Source organism: Bipolaris sorokiniana (assembly GCF_000338995.1).
Source record: "Bipolaris sorokiniana ND90Pr unplaced genomic scaffold COCSAscaffold_4, whole genome shotgun sequence".
Taxonomy (NCBI): Eukaryota; Fungi; Ascomycota; class Dothideomycetes; order Pleosporales; family Pleosporaceae; genus Bipolaris; species Bipolaris sorokiniana.
In genome coordinates this window covers 773,204-789,352 of record NW_006911898.1, presented here as the reverse complement: position 1 = coordinate 789,352, position 16,149 = coordinate 773,204, and the positions used below count along the sequence as shown (strand labels likewise).

Sequence of the window (16,149 nt, the reverse complement as noted above, 5' to 3'; positions counted from 1 at the left end):
TAAAACTAGCATGACAGTCTGGAGTCTCGCAAGCCTGAGATTAATAGCAACGAGAGAGGGAACTGTTTGTTAATGGAACGAACGGAGTATGTGGTCATCTAGATATTCATGCTTCTCTCAAATCTTCGGGTTTCGGTTGCCATCTCAGATGTCGCTTTGTAATCTTGGCGACGAAAAGTCACTGTTGTACCACTTCACACTCTTTGCTTACCAAGCGTTCCCCTAGCAGTTATGAGATTGTCGGATCTGGAATAAGAGGTGGATAATTAGTCTAAGATGTTTTCCCCTACTCTCCCACTCCCCCTCCCTCCTGAAAACACGCTTCCGCCTTCTCGGCTGCTATATTTGTGACTTCGGGCGCGGCGACTTTGCGGGATGGGGCACTGTGATGGTGTTGGCTTTGAGGATGGTGATGCCGAGTATTTGACGGGTTAGAGGTATGAGGGTTTGGAGGGGAGGTGGCGTTGTGGATTTGTTGGAAGAGGGGTTAGGGGGTTTTTTTTCTCTATTTTAGGGGTGGACTCAAGGGAGGGATTTATCTATGACGGCCGGGGAAGTTTAAAAGTATCGAGTATGCGAAATTGGTGGGATGGCGAATGCGAGTGCGGGGTTGAGATGCAATGTCATTTCGGTGACGTGAGCAACTGGAGTGTTTGAGATGTTGTTAGCAGATGATCTATGTGATGTTATTTTCTCCTCTCTTTAAGGAATATCACGTAGAAAAGCTTTTATTACTGTAACAAAGAAACTACGGTTCGACATGCTTCTTACTATATATATTTTCTACTAATGAAATCTACGATCCGCCGCGACTCCAAAAGAATACAATCTAAGTAAACAAAGCTACTAGTACCGGTGATAGACGACTATATGAACTGAACACTTAGAAGTTGGCTTAGGTAATTGTTACTATGTCCGTAACAATTAATTCTTTCTTTAAACACGTGTAGATCAAATATGGGTACGTCATTGCATACTTGTTGTCTCATGTAGTAACTCAAAGCTCCCAATACCTTGTAGTATTAGACACAGCCCTGTTTATGTTTTGATGTACTTTGGGCTAGACATCAAGAGCCTGGAAGACAAAAATTCCACCTCCTATCGCTGTTCAACAAATCGGGAAGGCTCCAAGCTCTTTGAAACTGCCCCTAAACTCTTCCTGTTGCTTATAGTCTTTCCATTTGAGCCTCGCCATACCCACTCGCTGACAAACCGGTTCTTCCCGTGTGAATTTTGCCAGTAGCATCATCCAGACATCGTCATCCGGATCAAAGATTTGTTCATCAGGATTCCATACACCGTCAGGGTTGTTTGTGTTGGATCGCGTCGTTGCTAGATACAGACAAAGTAAAGATTGGCCTTCATGAATCCACCAGTTCTGGTCTAAAGACCAGTCATAGTCAGGAAACAGAGCCAGGTTTCTGACGTTCAGATCCATGCAGCGGATGTGGAGTTGTTGTTGGTGATTTGTACCGCTCTGATATTCGGGCATGTGGCAAGTAACAAGGGTAGTAGAGCCCCGTAGTTTTAATTCCCCATATATAACTTCCCCAGTGGCGTCTCTGCTAGTAGGAATGATCCTGGTTTCGTCGATCTCAACTGCCCGATAAAATTTGCTGAACTCGTTGTAGATGACAGCACTCTTGACAGAGGCCCACGACCATGATGGTGCACGCCACGGTGAAGGTCGGGTTTGTATGATATTCTTATAGTCACCTGGGAATAGCCCTCTTGTCGGCTGTACGTACCACATGAGATGGATGACCAAGAATTTCCCATCCCAAAACCCTGCCAGGTACTTTGCCTCAGGTTCTGGTTTGTGTTTCTTCGCAATACCCGAGAGTGCAGGTAAAACATCGTTCTCTTTCGTGAGACTCAGACTCGAGTAGGCTGCCGCTATCCGATTCCACAAGAAAACGTTACCCCCAATCAGCAAATGCGACTTGCGCGGAGTGTGTAAATTCCAGCTGATGCCTTCATCAACATTACCACACTCACATTCTTCCATCTCCATACACTCCCATACTAGCTCCTGGGGGCCAAAGTGCACCATTCTTCGGGACAAGATTCGCTCTTGGAAGACCCATCCTCGCTTCAGCAGAGGAAAAGAGTCAATGGAGTTGAAATGAGAGATTTTTTGTCGTACACGCATGACAAATTGCTGTCTGTCTGTCACGAAAAAGAACTGCTGGAGCTTATACTGAGACGACACGGAAAACAAACCGTCGTCCGGGCCCTTGGTCTTCGATGCTGCGATCGTTAGATAGGAATTACCGTAAACCTCATGCATGCGTAAACCCTCCTCACGCCAGTCCCTGGGGTCATTTTGTATTATGCAAAGGCTGTCAATCCAGAGATATCGTTTGCCAAGGTCCCGAGTTATTCTAACTGCATCCTTAAAGGTAGCTGGCAGATCGTTAAAATGGATGTTGTGCATTCGTTCGCTGATATTCTCTTTCGTGGTCCTAAACATCTCGCCGCTTCCCCAGCAGTGACTCAAGCAGATATAGTCATTAATGTCATGCTTTGTTTCAATCAGTCGAATATCCTGGTCCTTCGCAGCGCTGCTGTCGTTCGTTCCGCCAACATCAAGTATCCTCCTTGGCAAGGATGTTTCTCCTCTGTGTTCACAATGTTTATGCGTTGAGTCACACAATCCTAGCTTGTCTTTCAACCACTGTAATGCATGACTGGAACCCGTATCGCCAATGATATCTTTAATTTGTGGCACAGTGGCATTAGCCGCTAGAGTCGGTTCAGTCGCAAAAGGGCCCTCGTCATAAACGTCATAAACGTCGATCCGTCCTGAAGCTCGATCAGGAGTCATCCAGGCGATCTGGATCCATTTCCCGTTATGGTAAATTCCAAGGCCTGAGGCGTCGTCTATTAATGGTCCATATTTCTCAAAGATCTCAAGAACAAGTCGACAGAACTGGCATCCGCTTTGTATCCACGACCGAAAACTCCGTATGCGCGCCCAACGCACCATTGCATAACCCCATAGACAGGTTGCGCAGGGCTTGATCCGTTGGGGCACAGCACTATCACCGTCGAATGGAAGACAAGAGAATTCCTCACACGTTCCGAAAGTAAGCGGTGTCAAATCGACGTCCGCAAGGTGCAAGCCAGTCATGTTGTAAATTGTTTGATAGGTCGTTGAGGCGAAGCCACCGCCGGCTGTTGTTGCGCACTTGTACTGTATCAGGGATTTGTAGTCTATGCTTCGGGCTTCGTCTAAATTATTGAGTTGAGAAATGCGAAGCCAAAGGGGTATGTAAACAAGTGTTGGTTGCGGTCATCCGCCAGTATCTTTGTCTTTACTTGATTGGAGTCAGTTTTCTTACGGCCCGCAAGGATGCGGGTTTATTTTCGTAGTAAGTTCTCAAATTTTCGTGTCGCAAAGGATAGAAGGATGGAATGCACACCGCGATGGAGATTAACGAGCGTGCCAAGAGCTGAATAATATTCCTACAAATCACATGCCCAATAGCATAAACGTAACACGTTGATGTAACAATTAGGGGAAAAATAGACGACGCCATGCATTCTGACAGTTCAAGTGGGCAAGAAAGTGGTTTGATGAGACTGAATGGAGCGGCGAAGGTTCAAGAGATATGTTGCTATACACCTACTCTAGGTGTTAGCGATTCAGTAAAGTTAAAATCTACAAGAGAACCTTATTGTCAAAGGCCTCAAAAATTATCATGCGCACACTATTGACGCTAACACCAAGTAAGAAACTCCTCTATCATGGGGACCGTGAGCTTGGAACAAATCAAGCTACTAAACCGGAAACCAATTCTGATCGCAACTGTAGAATCCTATACTTCATAGGTTAGTTGAATTCGGGAGTGAGTTTACTACTATCGAAACCCCGAATGGTAGAATAGGAGAACTATGCAGCGAGAGTCAAACCAGCCGGACACGTCAGCAAAGCTTGGCTTGCATCAATTTATACTAGCAAATTTACAGATCTGCTAGCAGCGCTCTAGGAACATCTACAAACGTGCGTGGAGAGGCACCTCTAGCCGGGAAAAATTGACCAACCAACCAGCCAACCAACCATTCTCCCCTCCATTCTCGCCCCCCAACTTGATCCACCGCTTTTCTGAAGCTCAGCCAATAACAGAGGCTGGCTTTCAGCAGTAGGGCGTGCCTTTACTCAGCCTGCTTCGCCATGTCCGCATTCCCTTCTGCAACCCTAACTTTCTTCGATTCTGGGAACACGGTTTCAACGTGAGCAAGCACGCTTTTGAGACCCTTCTTTCCTCCCACAGAACGTCTAGAAATGGCATCTCAGCTATATCTGGAGGACTACACTGTAGGGTGGATCCGCGCCCTCCCAGTCGAGCTGGCAGCCGCGGACGAACTACTCAATGAGGAGCACGAGACGCCTGAATACGATGCCCGCGACATAAACATCTACACCTGCGGAAGAGTTTGCAACCACAACGTCGTGATCGCCTGCTTACCAGAAGGCCAGATAGGCACCAACTCAGCTGCAGCAGTCGCCGCGCAGATGAAGTCGACTTTCACCTCAACCCGCTTCTGTCTAATGGTCGGCATCGGAGGTGGCGTTCCCACAGAGGATACTGATGTGAGACTCGGTGATGTCGTGGTCAGCAAGCCACATAAGACGCATGGCGGAGTTGTGCAGTATGACTCTGGGAAAGCTACCCAGACTGGGTTTGAGCGAGCCTACTCACTCAACTCGCCGCCTACGATACTCCTTAACGCCGCTGCCAAAGTGCGGGCTAAGCACATGAGGGGAAGAGGCAAGTAGCTGGAATATCATTCTAAGCTTGCTGCTCTGCCTGCATTTGGGCGTGAAGCTGCTGGTGTAGACGTTCTCTTCGAAGCGGAGTACAACCATGAGGGAAGGACTACATGTAAAGAGTGTAACCAAGATCGTTTGTTCGCTCGAGAACCAAGCCAGCGGGAAGTGGTAGTGCATTACGGAACAATTGCATCTGGTAACCAGGTTATAAAGACGGCTGTCGAGAGAGACAGACTTAGCGCAGAGCTTGGTGGGGTGTTTTGTTTCGAGATGGAGGCTGCAGGCCTCATGAACAGCTTCCCTTGTCTGGTGATTCGGGGTATTTGCGATTACGCTGACTCACACAAGAATAAGCAATGGCAAATGTATGCAGCAGGGACGGCAGCAGCGTACGCAAAGGAAGTGTTATTCATGATTCCGTCAGACCTGGTGCAGGCACAGAAAAAGATTGCTGACGTTCTCTCTGGTCAGTCTACAGGTTTTTCGTAGTCGTACTAGCGCAAATTAATACTAATACTTGCAAACATGCTTGACCTCCAAGGCACTGCAGCAAAGCACCATGTTGTTGCAGAAGAGCATTTAGACATTGCGCGGGAGCATTTAGAGATGCAACACACCGTACGCGAACAGGAGTTCTCGGATCGCCAAAAAGATTATCTCCAGTTATTTCGTCTTACCAAGAGCACTCAAGATGCCACATACGAGTGGTACAAGAATCGCGTAGAAGATCGAGCAGAAGGCACGTGCAGTTGGTTTCTGGAACACGCCCACTTTCAAGAATGGCTCAAACAAGTCTCGGGGCCGCTGCTAGTCTCCGCAGACCCTGGGTGTATCTGATATTTGACTATTTGAAGTCCGAAGGTTTCAAGAAGTCTAAGAAGGGGGTCCAGTCAGCTATCAAATCGTTACCAACAACTGTCAGCCAGGTGTACCAGAAGATCTTCAGCAAATCTAAAGATCAGCCAATAGTCCGCAGGGTCTTGGCCGTCCTGTTGGCCGCAGGGCGAGCATTAACGGTCTTAGAGCTGAATATCGCCACAGAGATACAAGGAACTACGCAGTCGTGGGAAGATCTGGACCTTGAAAAAGAAGAAGACTTCAAGTCTCGTCTAAGATCGTGGTGTGGGCTGTTCATCTCAGTCTATGATGGGAAGGTCTATTTTCTTCATCAGATCGCCCGCGAATTTCTCTTGGCGGATGTATCACCATCTACGAGTGTGCCCCAAAAGGTGCGATGGGAACACTCAATTGCAATGCATCACGCGCACAAGATTCTTGCAGAGTATTGTCTACATTACATCAGTTTCTATAGCCCATTAAAAAGACTCGGAACAAATAACACATGGCTGCCAGGTGCTCGATATTTTGGCACAGAAAGCTTCTTCCATTACTCTAGGAAGTTCTGGATGATACACTTCCGAGAAGCCGAATTAAACACAAGCAAAGATGCTGTATTGTTCAAGCTTGGATTGAAAGTATCTAATCCGGAGTCTTTGTGTTTCCCGGGATTGACGGGAATGCATGCTTCCTATTACAGTTATGACGTCATTCCTGAACACCATTTGACTATTGTGTCATCTTTCGGGCACGATGAAATTGTTCAGATGCTTCTCGACAAGGGCGCCAACGCTAACGCCCAGGGCGGAAAGTACTACGGTAATGCGCTACATGCGGCTTCATTCATAGGCCACGAGCGGGTAGTTGAGCTACTATTTAACGCGGGCGCCAACGTTAATGACCGTGTTAATGACCTAGGTGAATCCTCCAGCAGCGCGCTACGGAGAGCCTCAAGGCACGGCTATGAGCGGATAGTCGATATGCTTCTCAACGCAAGTGCTCTCTATCCAGAGTCGTCTGACAATGATAGCGTCAAATCATCTGACGGCGAAACTCCATGGGAGCTACTACCTTAAGAATATCCTATATAGAAACCATCCGGGTCCTAGTTCTTCAGTTAATTGCGTTCACTGTTGTTTTTAGCTGGTTGGGCTGGCGGAGATTTTGGTGTTCATTACAACACTAGTTATGTGCTATCCGAATACGGAGATTATTAGAACTAAGTAGATTGCACTTCTTCGTGCACGAAACCCCCTAGAAACTAATTGTAATATGCAGTCAAAGTTGTAACCATTCTATTATACTGAAGTCTAACTGTAAAACTGCCTTCCATCTCACAATTTATGTGTCTGATTCAAAACATTCAGGCACCAAGACACGTAGCACCAGTAGTACCTTTAACATTGTAAAGACACGTGGTCCAAGAACTGCCTTGCCCATCATAATCGGACTCCATCAAGCATTGCTGGGTCGCTGGGAGCTACTAGCCTTTGAAGTAACTACAGCATTTTGTCAGGGCACTAGGGAAATGAACTGTGCCAGAACATTTGACTGCTGCCTAAAGTAGATTGTAAAGTTAGCTCTACACAGCCCTGCAAAATGAAAGATAGAGGGAAGAGGGGAGCTGTACAAGAGTGACACCATTGAAGGTTAAGGCGGTAAGAAGGAATGTTGACTTCATGGTGCGGTTGGTTTATCGAGCCGCAAGAAGAGGCAGAGGATAGATGCAAGTGACGTTTCTTGTTGATAGGGAAGTAGTGCAAAGCAGGGCATCAATTTATAGATTTTCTCATATTCTTTGACTCGCTAAAACGTTTAGTATCTTGAGTGTGCGTTTTCTTACATGAGATAGGTCACCGCTTCTTCTAAAAGTGGTATGGTTTACTCTACTGTCATGAGTAGGTTTGGTTGGAGTGTATTATATCTTGAAAGGAGTATGAGTAGACACTGATCTTAGTTAATTAGATGTAAGATTCATGTTTATCAGATTCTATTAGAAGAAAATATCAGGATCGAAGAGGTGCCGTGGTAAATATCCTTGCTCTCTAAATCACATCATGTTCATAAAATACGAGTAACCCCTAAAGATAGTCTTCAATTCAAAGAAGAGAATATCAGTTAGGGAACAGGGAAATGGGAGAAGATATTCAAATAGGAAATACCAAGAACGTGGGTCCGGCGTAGACTAGGTTCTTCCACGAAGATGTAGTAATGATTTGGTCCAAGAAATCAGCACTAGATCTATATTTTGAAATTAAGGCGACCTTGCGATACGAGCTCTTGCGAAATAGACAGAAACTAAGTTCGGATGATATTTTTGCTACAGACGACCCCTATTGGTGGTACAACGCAGTAGGAGGATAGTGATAGCGCAAACGATTGCGTATCCAGGGAAGCAGCACAATTGTCTGTACGACTCGACATACGATCATGCTGGCGACGAGACATGCGATGGATGTAAGTTAGATCATGCAGACCAAACGTTGAGTCCCATAAAAGTAGAAGTCCTTCATGTTCACTATGGAACGATAGTATCTGGCAACTAGGTCATTCGGAATGGCCAATTTCGAGACCATATCGCCCAAAAGATTAGGCGTGGCATACTTTGAAAAGGAAGCGGGCCGGACTGATGGACAGCTTTTCCTGTCTCATCGTCCGCAGGTATATGCTGACTGTGCAGACTCGCACAGTAGTAACCGATAGCAGCCGTACGCACGCTGCAGCTACAGCAACAGCATCTGCCACAAAGACTCTCTCCCATCAATACACGATGCTTCCCTCAGTAAAGACGTGGACCTCAGCAGCATCTAACTTGACATGCGCGACACCGCGTCGTCCCATCTTCAACAACCTTGCAATCGTTCCAGAAAAAAAGCCCATGTCAGCCCTATAATGCTACGCTGAATATAGAACTTACGCAGTTACCACGTCGACAATTCAACCCCTTCTTCGCACAAGGATCCTCATATTCCTGCCCAATAAGCCACGCGCAGGAATCCGCAGTCCCAGGTACAGAGCCGGATCTCGCATCAACCTGTTCGAATCACAATTTGTCAGCCTCTCTCTCCTTTTCTTTCATCTATGTGTGGAAAAGAGGAGGAAGAGTGGAACTTACAGCACCGAATCTCTGACACGAATTTGTATACGAACACACCGACGCAAGGGCCGTGAGGCAGAATGCCGAAATGATGTTCGAGACCTTCATCTTAGTGGGAAAAAAACGAACAAAATTTTCTTTGCAAACACAAAAAAACAATAGAAACTTAACAAAGCCGATTTAAGAAATAAATAGGAGGATAGACGAGAATTTTTTTAACTAGATACATACTAGATAGGCATTTCCTTACCAAACTAGCGCTACACCACTCACCTGAAGGATTCAATAAAAATCTCCGAAAAAGTTAAAAGAAAAAAAAGGGGCCCTTTATCTTATAACCACCATAAGCATTAACCCTACTTCCCACCCTCCCAAACCAAGCCAGGCCCTAATCTTAAATGAACTATCCAAAGTAGACTACGTCGGCACCAACTCGTAGTACGTAAAATAGTTTTGGAGAGAGAGAAAGAGAAAAAAAATGAGAAGGAAAGAGAGACGGAGGAAAGCTTGGCTGTTTCATACAAGTCTTAGTCGATATATCTATGTACTTTTTTTGTCTAGGAACTTGGGCCGGAGTTAGAGCGAGATGGGTAGATTGAAATCGTCAGTACGTGCTAATTTAGTAGTATTAGTAGTAGAGAAGTAGTGGAACGGGGATATTAACTACGTAATAAAGTATTGTGGATAAGATCCATGTATTTTTTTCTGTGTCCTGGTACTTTAAGTCTTTTGTCCCCTTTCTTAGCTGTTCGTAAGAGTGTTACTGTCGTGGAAAAAGTAAAAAGGGGGCTTGTTTGAAGGAGAGTTTAAGAGACTACGTTTCATAGAACGCAAAAATAGCAGTCTGCATTCTAAGTTCGATTCAGACAGTCATGTATCGTACCTAGAAGCTAGACATTTCAGTGCCGTCCTACTGATATCACTAGCCCTCAGGTCTTTCCTCATGTCACGCTCCCAACAATAGTCTTGAAATTTAAACATTTTGTTTGTGATTTATTTAAAACATAGGTACTCTCACTTTCACATATGAGATCACAATGTTGCCTCGGCTCCACTGAAATCATATGCGGCATACTATCGACATTCCACGCCCCTCACCGATTTCTTCCCTTCTTTCTTTCTCCTTACTGCGCAAGACTTCTTAAGCTCTGCGGCTTGTTTGGTAATTTGGCCACATTTTCCTAGCTGCTAACCGTTCTATGCGATGATTTGCATGTCGAAAAGGTGATGCCCATCCTTGGACCTAATCTCTACCTCAAAAAAAGTGCCGCAAGCCAACTCCATGCAGGCTACGTTACATCTAACCACCCTTTCGTGGGGCATTAGGTACAGCAACTGGAGCGCGCGCTACTCCTGCTTGTGCTCCCTTCTTGCGCTGGTAGTAGTGTTCGACAATCTTGCGCACGTGCTTCTCAGCCTGCGCCTTGTCGGCGGGTGCTCGGATGCTGTCGAGTGTGTATGGCGATTGGATCAAAACTGAGTCGCTAACTACAATCTGAGTGTCTGCCCAGCGGGTCGGTAGTCTGTTCGTTTGCATGTCAGTCTGAGCCCCTGTATCGGTAGACATTAACTGGATATCACTCACGTCCTCGAGATGGCATCGAATAGCTCCTGCGCTTCCGCACTAACGCCCTTGCCCTTCTGCGCATCCTTCTTTTTCATTTCGCGAATCGTCTGATCTTCACGGGCTTGCAGTGCCGCTAGGTCAACCTTGGATATGCTAGGAAGTGCTCCGTTGAAGCCCGCTGTCGACTCAGGCGCCCGCTCGCCTGATCCGAGAATTTCAAAAGATTCAATGTGTGCAAAAGGGATAATGTGGTAATCGCCTGGCTGGCTGAGAGCAGAGGTGGAGGGATTCGGTGGGGCAGGCGCGGTGTTGATGGCTATGGCGTGGGTAATGTTGCAGGCCGTAAAGAGAGTGCCCTCGAGGACATTCTTGCCGGGAGCGCATGTTATCTTGATGCTGCTGCTTGTCAGCATACTCCCGAACAGCGCGATCTCTCTAGTCCGACGCTCATAGGGGGCAAGCTGGGCTTACCGCGATCCCACGGCCTTGTACAGATTGGAATCGGCGTCAATGACGTCCTTGTTAGATGCGGTGCCAGCCTTGAGGTTCGGTGTCGCAACCTTGCCCGCAACGCTGTTGCGCTTGTTGTCCGCCATGGCGAACCAAGGGTCCTCTTTCGTCTTGCCGGGTGCACACGCTAAAGACCTAACGCCAAAGACTCATACAAGCAGTGGATATGCAATTCAAAGGAATGAAAGAAACGAAAAAGCAAGAGCGCACGCGCAGCCAAGTAGTAGTGAGGCGCGGGCGTGTGGGGAGCTGTTGAAGCTCGGAGCCGACACAATGTGTTGTGGTGTTGGGGGGGGTAAACTTTCCGCGCTCACATCGCCAAGGCTTGCTCCGGCGCGCTTGCTGGTGCACCAATCACGCAGGGTGCGGCCTACTGCACGAATTCCCTCTATCTTTGTCCTAATTGATCGTCCCAGATGATACCGAGTCGGTCCCGACTATGCAGCACCGTTATGTACTACTCTACTTCATGGCGGGGTGGCATTTCCAAGGGTACATGCTTAGACGATTCTACTTTGGGCTAGCGTCTCTAACAACATGGAATACCGCATGGGCTAAAATAACCTCTTGTATTCAGCAGGGCACAGGAAACATTGGACATGTGAATCATTATTCATTCTGATGTGTGCTATCTTGCTATGCACATTGATTATATTTTAATTGTGAACTCTAGGCAAGGTGGTGTGCTCTTGCAATGAAAGTTCTCCACGATACGCTTAAGCATTGTATGTCTGCAAAACACGTTAGCTTCTACAACCTGATTGATGCGTTGATTCATGGAACTTACCGAGGCAGAGATGTTTCCACCCCTTCCGGTCCAGTTGACGTGGATGTCCTCGCCCTGCTTGTATGTATCGTTGGCGTACTCAGGCTTGATCCTGAAGGTGTGTGCACCAAAGTAGTCACGCTGCGCCTGCAGAAGGTTGGCGGGAAGGTCCTTGGCACGGTATCCGTCGTAGAAGCTAAGCGCAGTGCTGAAAGCGGGAGTTGGGATACCCCAGAGAGCACCCTTGGAGACGACGCTGTGATATTGTCAGCACTTTATTCTACCAATTTCGTGGGCACACCACTCACTCTCTCCATCCAGCCTGAGCATTGTGGATAGCCTTGCTGAAGAAGTCGTCGAAAAGCAGGTTCTCGAGGTCGGGGTTTTGGCGGTATCTAAAGACAATTAGTCTACTGTGCTGAAATCTGCAGCCCATTGGTGCTTACGCCTTGGTGATCTCCTTCAAGAAAACAGATCGGATAATGCAGCCACCACGCCACATGAGGGCGATTTCTGGCTTGTTCAGCTTCCACTTGTACTCCTTGGCGGCCTATAATGATATTAGCCCAATTCTTCTGGCTGAGGTACCAGTTCAACTCACGTTCTGGATCAGCATGAAACCCTGAGCGTAGGAGATGATCTTGGAGGCGTAAAGAGCCTGCTCGAGGTTGTCGATGAAAGCCTTGCGGTCACCAGTGAAGCTGGGGCTGGGGCCGTCCAAAAGACCAGCAGCGCGACCACGCTCTTGCTTGAGAGAACTCAGGCAACGAGCAAAGACAGCCTCTCCAATCAAAGTGACGGGCATGCCGAGGTCGAGAGCGTTGATGGCGGTCCACTTGCCGGTACCCTTTTGACCGGCAGAGTCCATGATCTTCTCAACAATGGCAGTGCCATCGTCGTCATTCTTGTACATGATATCGCGGGTAATCTCGATCAGGAAGGAGTCGAGAACGCCCTTGTTCCATTGTGCGAAAACATCGCCCATCTCCTTGTTGGACATACCGAGACCGCGCTTCATGATGTCGTAGGCCTGGGTTTTTGTCAGTCACCAATTTCTGTGCTGCTTCGTTGTTTTGGCTCACCTCGCAGATCAACTGCATGTCACCGTACTCGATACCGTTGTGAACCATCTTGACGTAGTGACCGGCACCCTCGTCACCGACCCATTGGCAGCAGGCCTCGCCGTCGGACTTTGCGGAGATGGATTGAAGGACATCCTAAGTGGCTGTCAGATATGCGTCGTCAATTCTTGATAGACTCCGTACCTTGATGTAAGGCCAGGCCTCCTCGTTACCACCGGGCATGATACTGGGGCCGTAGCGAGCACCCTCCTCTCCTCCAGAGACACCAGTTCCGACGAATCGAATGCCCTTGGCCTTGAGGTAGTTGGTGCGGCGGTTGGTGTCGGGGTAGTGGGAGTTACCACCGTCGATGATGATATCGCCCTCCTCGGCACCTCCCTTGAGGAGGAGCTCGATGAAGTCGTCGACAGGCTTGCCAGCCATGACGAGCATCATCATGCGGCGGGGCTTCTTGAGCTTGGCGACAAACTCCTCGATGGAGTGAGCACCGACAATGGACTTGCCCTTGGCTTCTGTTTTTGCTGTTAGTTTTGTTGGCAAGTAATCGCAGTACAAGACTTGCCATCATTCAGGAATCGGTCGACCTTGGCGACGCTGGCTGGATGTCAGTGGAGTTCCCGAGGATGTGCAGTTATATTGCTTACGTTCTGTTGAAAGCAACGACCTGAGGACAAAGTTAGTTTTCTAAACTCGATGAGTTGTCAAGACGTATCTCGTACCGTGAAACCGTGGTCGGCACTATATCATGTCAGTATTGCATTGGTATCGTAGAGGGTGCGGTAGAAGACTTACGCGTTGAGGATCAAGTTCTGACCCATGACCTAGGACTGGTGTTAGCATATCTCGAGCCGTCCAAGATTCGAGACATGACAATGCATGGCTGGAGTATACTCACGGCCAGGCCGATGAGGCCGAAGTCTCCGACAGCCTCAGTCATGATTGCTTTTGTGGTGAAGAGAGGTGTGTAGGTGTGTTGTTGGGTGGAGAGGGATGGCGGGGTAAAGTTGCAGCGACCGGGCTACAACAGTTGAAGGCAATTGAAGCTTTTTGAGCGGGTGATTGTCAAGAAGAAGGAAGAGGAAGCTTGGTGGGGGTCTCTGAGATAATGTAGTCGCCGGAAAGACTTTGGAAACAAGCGGGGCAGGCTACCTATTGCATCAATGGTGGCACGTCCCACCAGATCCCAGCATCACAGGTCATGGAGGATAGCTTCGGCCGCGGCGGTAAGGCCAAATGCCCCGTAAGCGGCTCTTGCCAATTGCGCATGTTGGTACGGAGGAATTGCTTGCGCTGCCCATTTGGTTGCGTGCTGAACAAACACTGCTCATGCTTAGCAAGCAGACTGCCGATGGAGCCGCCCAGATGCGAGCAGACTGGCGATGCCAATGGCTGCAAATACGACGCCTCGCCCAGCCTGCTCTCTCTCTCTCTCTCTCTATCTATCTCTCTTTCGCACACACGGCAGCCGTGGCCAGACAGCCGGACACAGAAGGGAACACGCGTAGATGCGGCTGCTTTGAGGCGCTCCGTCTTTGCCTGCACACCATGACGCCGGCCCCTCCACCTCAGCCTTAACACAGCATTACTTACGGGACGAGGGGCAGCGTACAGGGGTGGTCGGACACGCTAGAGGGCAGGCATGGGCACCGGAAAGCGAGTGGCAGGGCGAGATTGCCAGGCTAAAGGCCGGTGGGGAGCGGGTCAAAGCAAAAGTTGTCCGATGTGTGCTGTGCCTGCTTGGAGGTCCGTCGCTAGTACTAGACAGCCATGGGCGGGAGAGGTGGTGGGATGGTGGCAGTGTGCATGGCGGACAGGCTGAATGCCCCGATGGATGGCCGCACAGCCGCATATATTGACAGACAGATAGTACGTACTTGCAGTATAGTAAGTAGATAGGCCAGCACGTGACCCGGGGGTTTCGGGCCATGTCTGAGACTGCGTCCTTCTTTCTCCGTCGCAGACGCAACAAATAACAACACCAAACGTCACGCCGCGCCCCCCATCGCACGCCATCCCACGTAATTGCCAATTTGCACCGGCCCGCCCTTCCCTCCCACGCTCTTCAAACGCCGACCTCCGACGCCGCCCACCACCAGCCCTGCCACCCGCTTTTTCACTACTTGCCTGTGCTACACGCTCTCTGCGGCATTAATTCCCGCCATACAAACGCCCTTCCCCATCACCGTCGCACTGGCCGAGTCACTGCCCTGCTATCACCAGCCTGAACTCACCGCTCACCTTGCTGCCTAGACGCCATGCAGCCGCACCACTCTCTCCCCGCCCGCCCTCCGCCCGCAACTCACTCGATCTCGCCTTCGAGACCTAACAACAGTAACAACAGCACAGGCGCGCGAGCCCAGGGCAGTTCCACCATGTTTTCTGGATTCACACCGCGCTCGGTAGCAGCCCATGCGCCCCCTCAACCATCTGCTGCCGCCGCAAACTTCTCGCAAGCCACAGTGAGCGCTCCATACCAAGCACCCGCTTACCCGACCAGCAATGCTTACAACAACTACTCGTACCCAGCCTATGCATCGGGGGCTCCTGCTTCCGCCTACTCAGCTGCTCCTTCCGTGAACCGCGGATATGGTGGCACGTACGACCCCGAGGAAGAAGCACGCATTGCAGAGTGGAACAGCGCCTACAACGCGGCCGACGCCAACGCGAAGAAAGGCGCCAATCCAAGCGTCGCCGCCCGCCCAGAAGCTGCCGCCGCCAACGAGGCCGAGACTGGTCTCACAGCCGACGGAAAACGCAAGACTGTAGTTCGCGAGGGAGGTGGAAAGCAGTGGGAGGACGAGACTCTGCTTGAGTGGAACCCTCTGCACCCCCGACTTTTCATAGGAAATCTTGCTGGTGAAGTCACTGATGATTCGCTCCTCAAGGCCTTCGCAAAGTACCCCTCACTCTCAAAGGCCCGCGTCGTCCGAGACAAAAAGTCAACCAAGAGCAAGAGTTATGGCTTCGTCAGTTTTGCCGACACCGACGACTATTTCCGAGCCGCAAAGGAAATGAACGGCAAGTACATTGGCAGTCACCCGGTCCTCATCAAGCGAGCCACGTCCGAGATCAAGCCCATCGCGAAGCGGGAAGACAGGCACAAGCAGCAGGGCAAGAACAAGAACAACAAAAACAAGGACAACAAGGACAAGCCCGGCCCAAGCAGTACTCCCGCCGTCGTCGCATCTCCTGCCATGTTCATACCCCGCGGTGTTCAGAAGAAGAGCAAGTCAAGTGGCCCGAGGGTGTTGGGTTGAGGTATCATGGCATTTCTGCACCAGATGCTCAAACGGATCATGCCGGCAACCGCAATTGCCGCTAGCAATGCTATCATTGACCTTGCGTCAAATAGCCCCAAAGGTTAGTTGACTCTCTCGGTCGCTTTTTTTTTTCGAGTACATCCCCGTCCATATCTGCATTCTGTTTTTGTTTTGCAATCCAGTGCAAAGTGGATTCTCGACTGTAGACAAGATGCTGAAGTTTGAGGGAAACACAGTGGTAGGTCCTACTCTA

The 16,149-nt window shown here is 49.2% G+C and overlaps 5 protein-coding genes across 5 annotated transcripts; 2 read left to right on the top strand and 3 right to left on the bottom strand.

Annotated features, from left to right (window-relative positions):
- Window positions 1-801: 801 nt before the first annotated feature.
- COCSADRAFT_34907 (uncharacterized protein) lies at window positions 802-2,848 on the bottom strand. Its single transcript, XM_007699336.1, has one exon. It carries the CDS (start codon window positions 2,825-2,827, stop codon window positions 1,109-1,111), a length of 1,719 nt encoding a protein of 572 aa, XP_007697526.1. The 5' UTR covers window positions 2,828-2,848; the 3' UTR covers window positions 802-1,108.
- A 2,351-nt stretch (window positions 2,849-5,199) lies between these two features.
- On the top strand, window positions 5,200-6,748 carry COCSADRAFT_297447 (uncharacterized protein). Its single transcript, XM_007699665.1, has one exon. It carries the CDS (start codon window positions 5,557-5,559, stop codon window positions 6,688-6,690), a length of 1,134 nt encoding a protein of 377 aa, XP_007697855.1. The 5' UTR covers window positions 5,200-5,556; the 3' UTR covers window positions 6,691-6,748.
- A 2,914-nt stretch (window positions 6,749-9,662) lies between these two features.
- On the bottom strand, window positions 9,663-11,060 carry COCSADRAFT_137862 (uncharacterized protein). The gene is made up of 3 exons (XM_007699664.1): window positions 10,750-11,060; window positions 10,297-10,674; window positions 9,663-10,234 (listed from the first exon to the last, which is right to left on the bottom strand). Exons 1-3 carry the CDS (start codon window positions 10,872-10,874, stop codon window positions 10,012-10,014), a joined length of 726 nt encoding a protein of 241 aa, XP_007697854.1. The 5' UTR covers window positions 10,875-11,060; the 3' UTR covers window positions 9,663-10,011.
- A 320-nt stretch (window positions 11,061-11,380) lies between these two features.
- COCSADRAFT_34904 (uncharacterized protein) lies at window positions 11,381-13,859 on the bottom strand. The gene is made up of 12 exons (XM_007699335.1): window positions 13,532-13,859; window positions 13,429-13,457; window positions 13,356-13,374; window positions 13,281-13,300; window positions 13,199-13,230; window positions 12,820-13,148; window positions 12,637-12,771; window positions 12,156-12,584; window positions 12,001-12,104; window positions 11,863-11,949; window positions 11,576-11,810; window positions 11,381-11,519 (listed from the first exon to the last, which is right to left on the bottom strand). The coding sequence occupies exons 1-12, from the start codon at window positions 13,571-13,573 to the stop codon at window positions 11,505-11,507; spliced, it is 1,476 nt and encodes a 491-aa protein (XP_007697525.1). The 5' UTR covers window positions 13,574-13,859; the 3' UTR covers window positions 11,381-11,504.
- A 750-nt stretch (window positions 13,860-14,609) lies between these two features.
- Window positions 14,610-16,019, top strand: COCSADRAFT_34902 (uncharacterized protein). The gene has a single exon (XM_007699334.1). The coding sequence runs from the start codon at window positions 14,892-14,894 to the stop codon at window positions 15,891-15,893; it is 1,002 nt and encodes a 333-aa protein (XP_007697524.1). The 5' UTR covers window positions 14,610-14,891; the 3' UTR covers window positions 15,894-16,019.
- The last annotated feature ends 130 nt before the right edge of the window (window positions 16,020-16,149 follow it).

Bases quoted from the DNA above. Each gene is read 5' to 3' on its own strand.
- COCSADRAFT_34902 (XM_007699334.1), top strand. From the start codon at position 14,892: ATGCAGCCGCACCACTCTCTCCCCGCCCGCCCTCCGCCCGCAACTCAC.
- COCSADRAFT_34904 (XM_007699335.1), bottom strand. From the start codon at position 13,573: ATGACTGAGGCTGTCGGAGACTTCGGCCTCATCGGCCTGGCC. The intron at 13,458-13,531 runs GTGAGTATACTC...CACCAGTCCTAG, and splicing joins TCGGCCTCATCGGCCTGGCC to GTCATGGGTCAGAACTTGAT. The intron at 12,585-12,636 runs GTGAGCCAAAAC...ACAAAAACCCAG, and splicing joins ACATGCAGTTGATCTGCGAG to GCCTACGACATCATGAAGCG.
- COCSADRAFT_137862 (XM_007699664.1), bottom strand. From the start codon at position 10,874: ATGGCGGACAACAAGCGCAACAGCGTTGCGGGCAAGGTTGCGACACCG. The intron at 10,675-10,749 runs GTAAGCCCAGCT...GACAAGCAGCAG, and splicing joins TACAAGGCCGTGGGATCGCG to CATCAAGATAACATGCGCTC. The intron at 10,235-10,296 runs GTGAGTGATATC...GCAAACGAACAG, and splicing joins TTCGATGCCATCTCGAGGAC to ACTACCGACCCGCTGGGCAG.
- COCSADRAFT_34907 (XM_007699336.1), bottom strand. From the start codon at position 2,827: ATGACTCCTGATCGAGCTTCAGGACGGATCGACGTTTATGACGTTTAT.
- COCSADRAFT_297447 (XM_007699665.1), top strand. From the start codon at position 5,557: ATGGCTCAAACAAGTCTCGGGGCCGCTGCTAGTCTCCGCAGACCCTGG.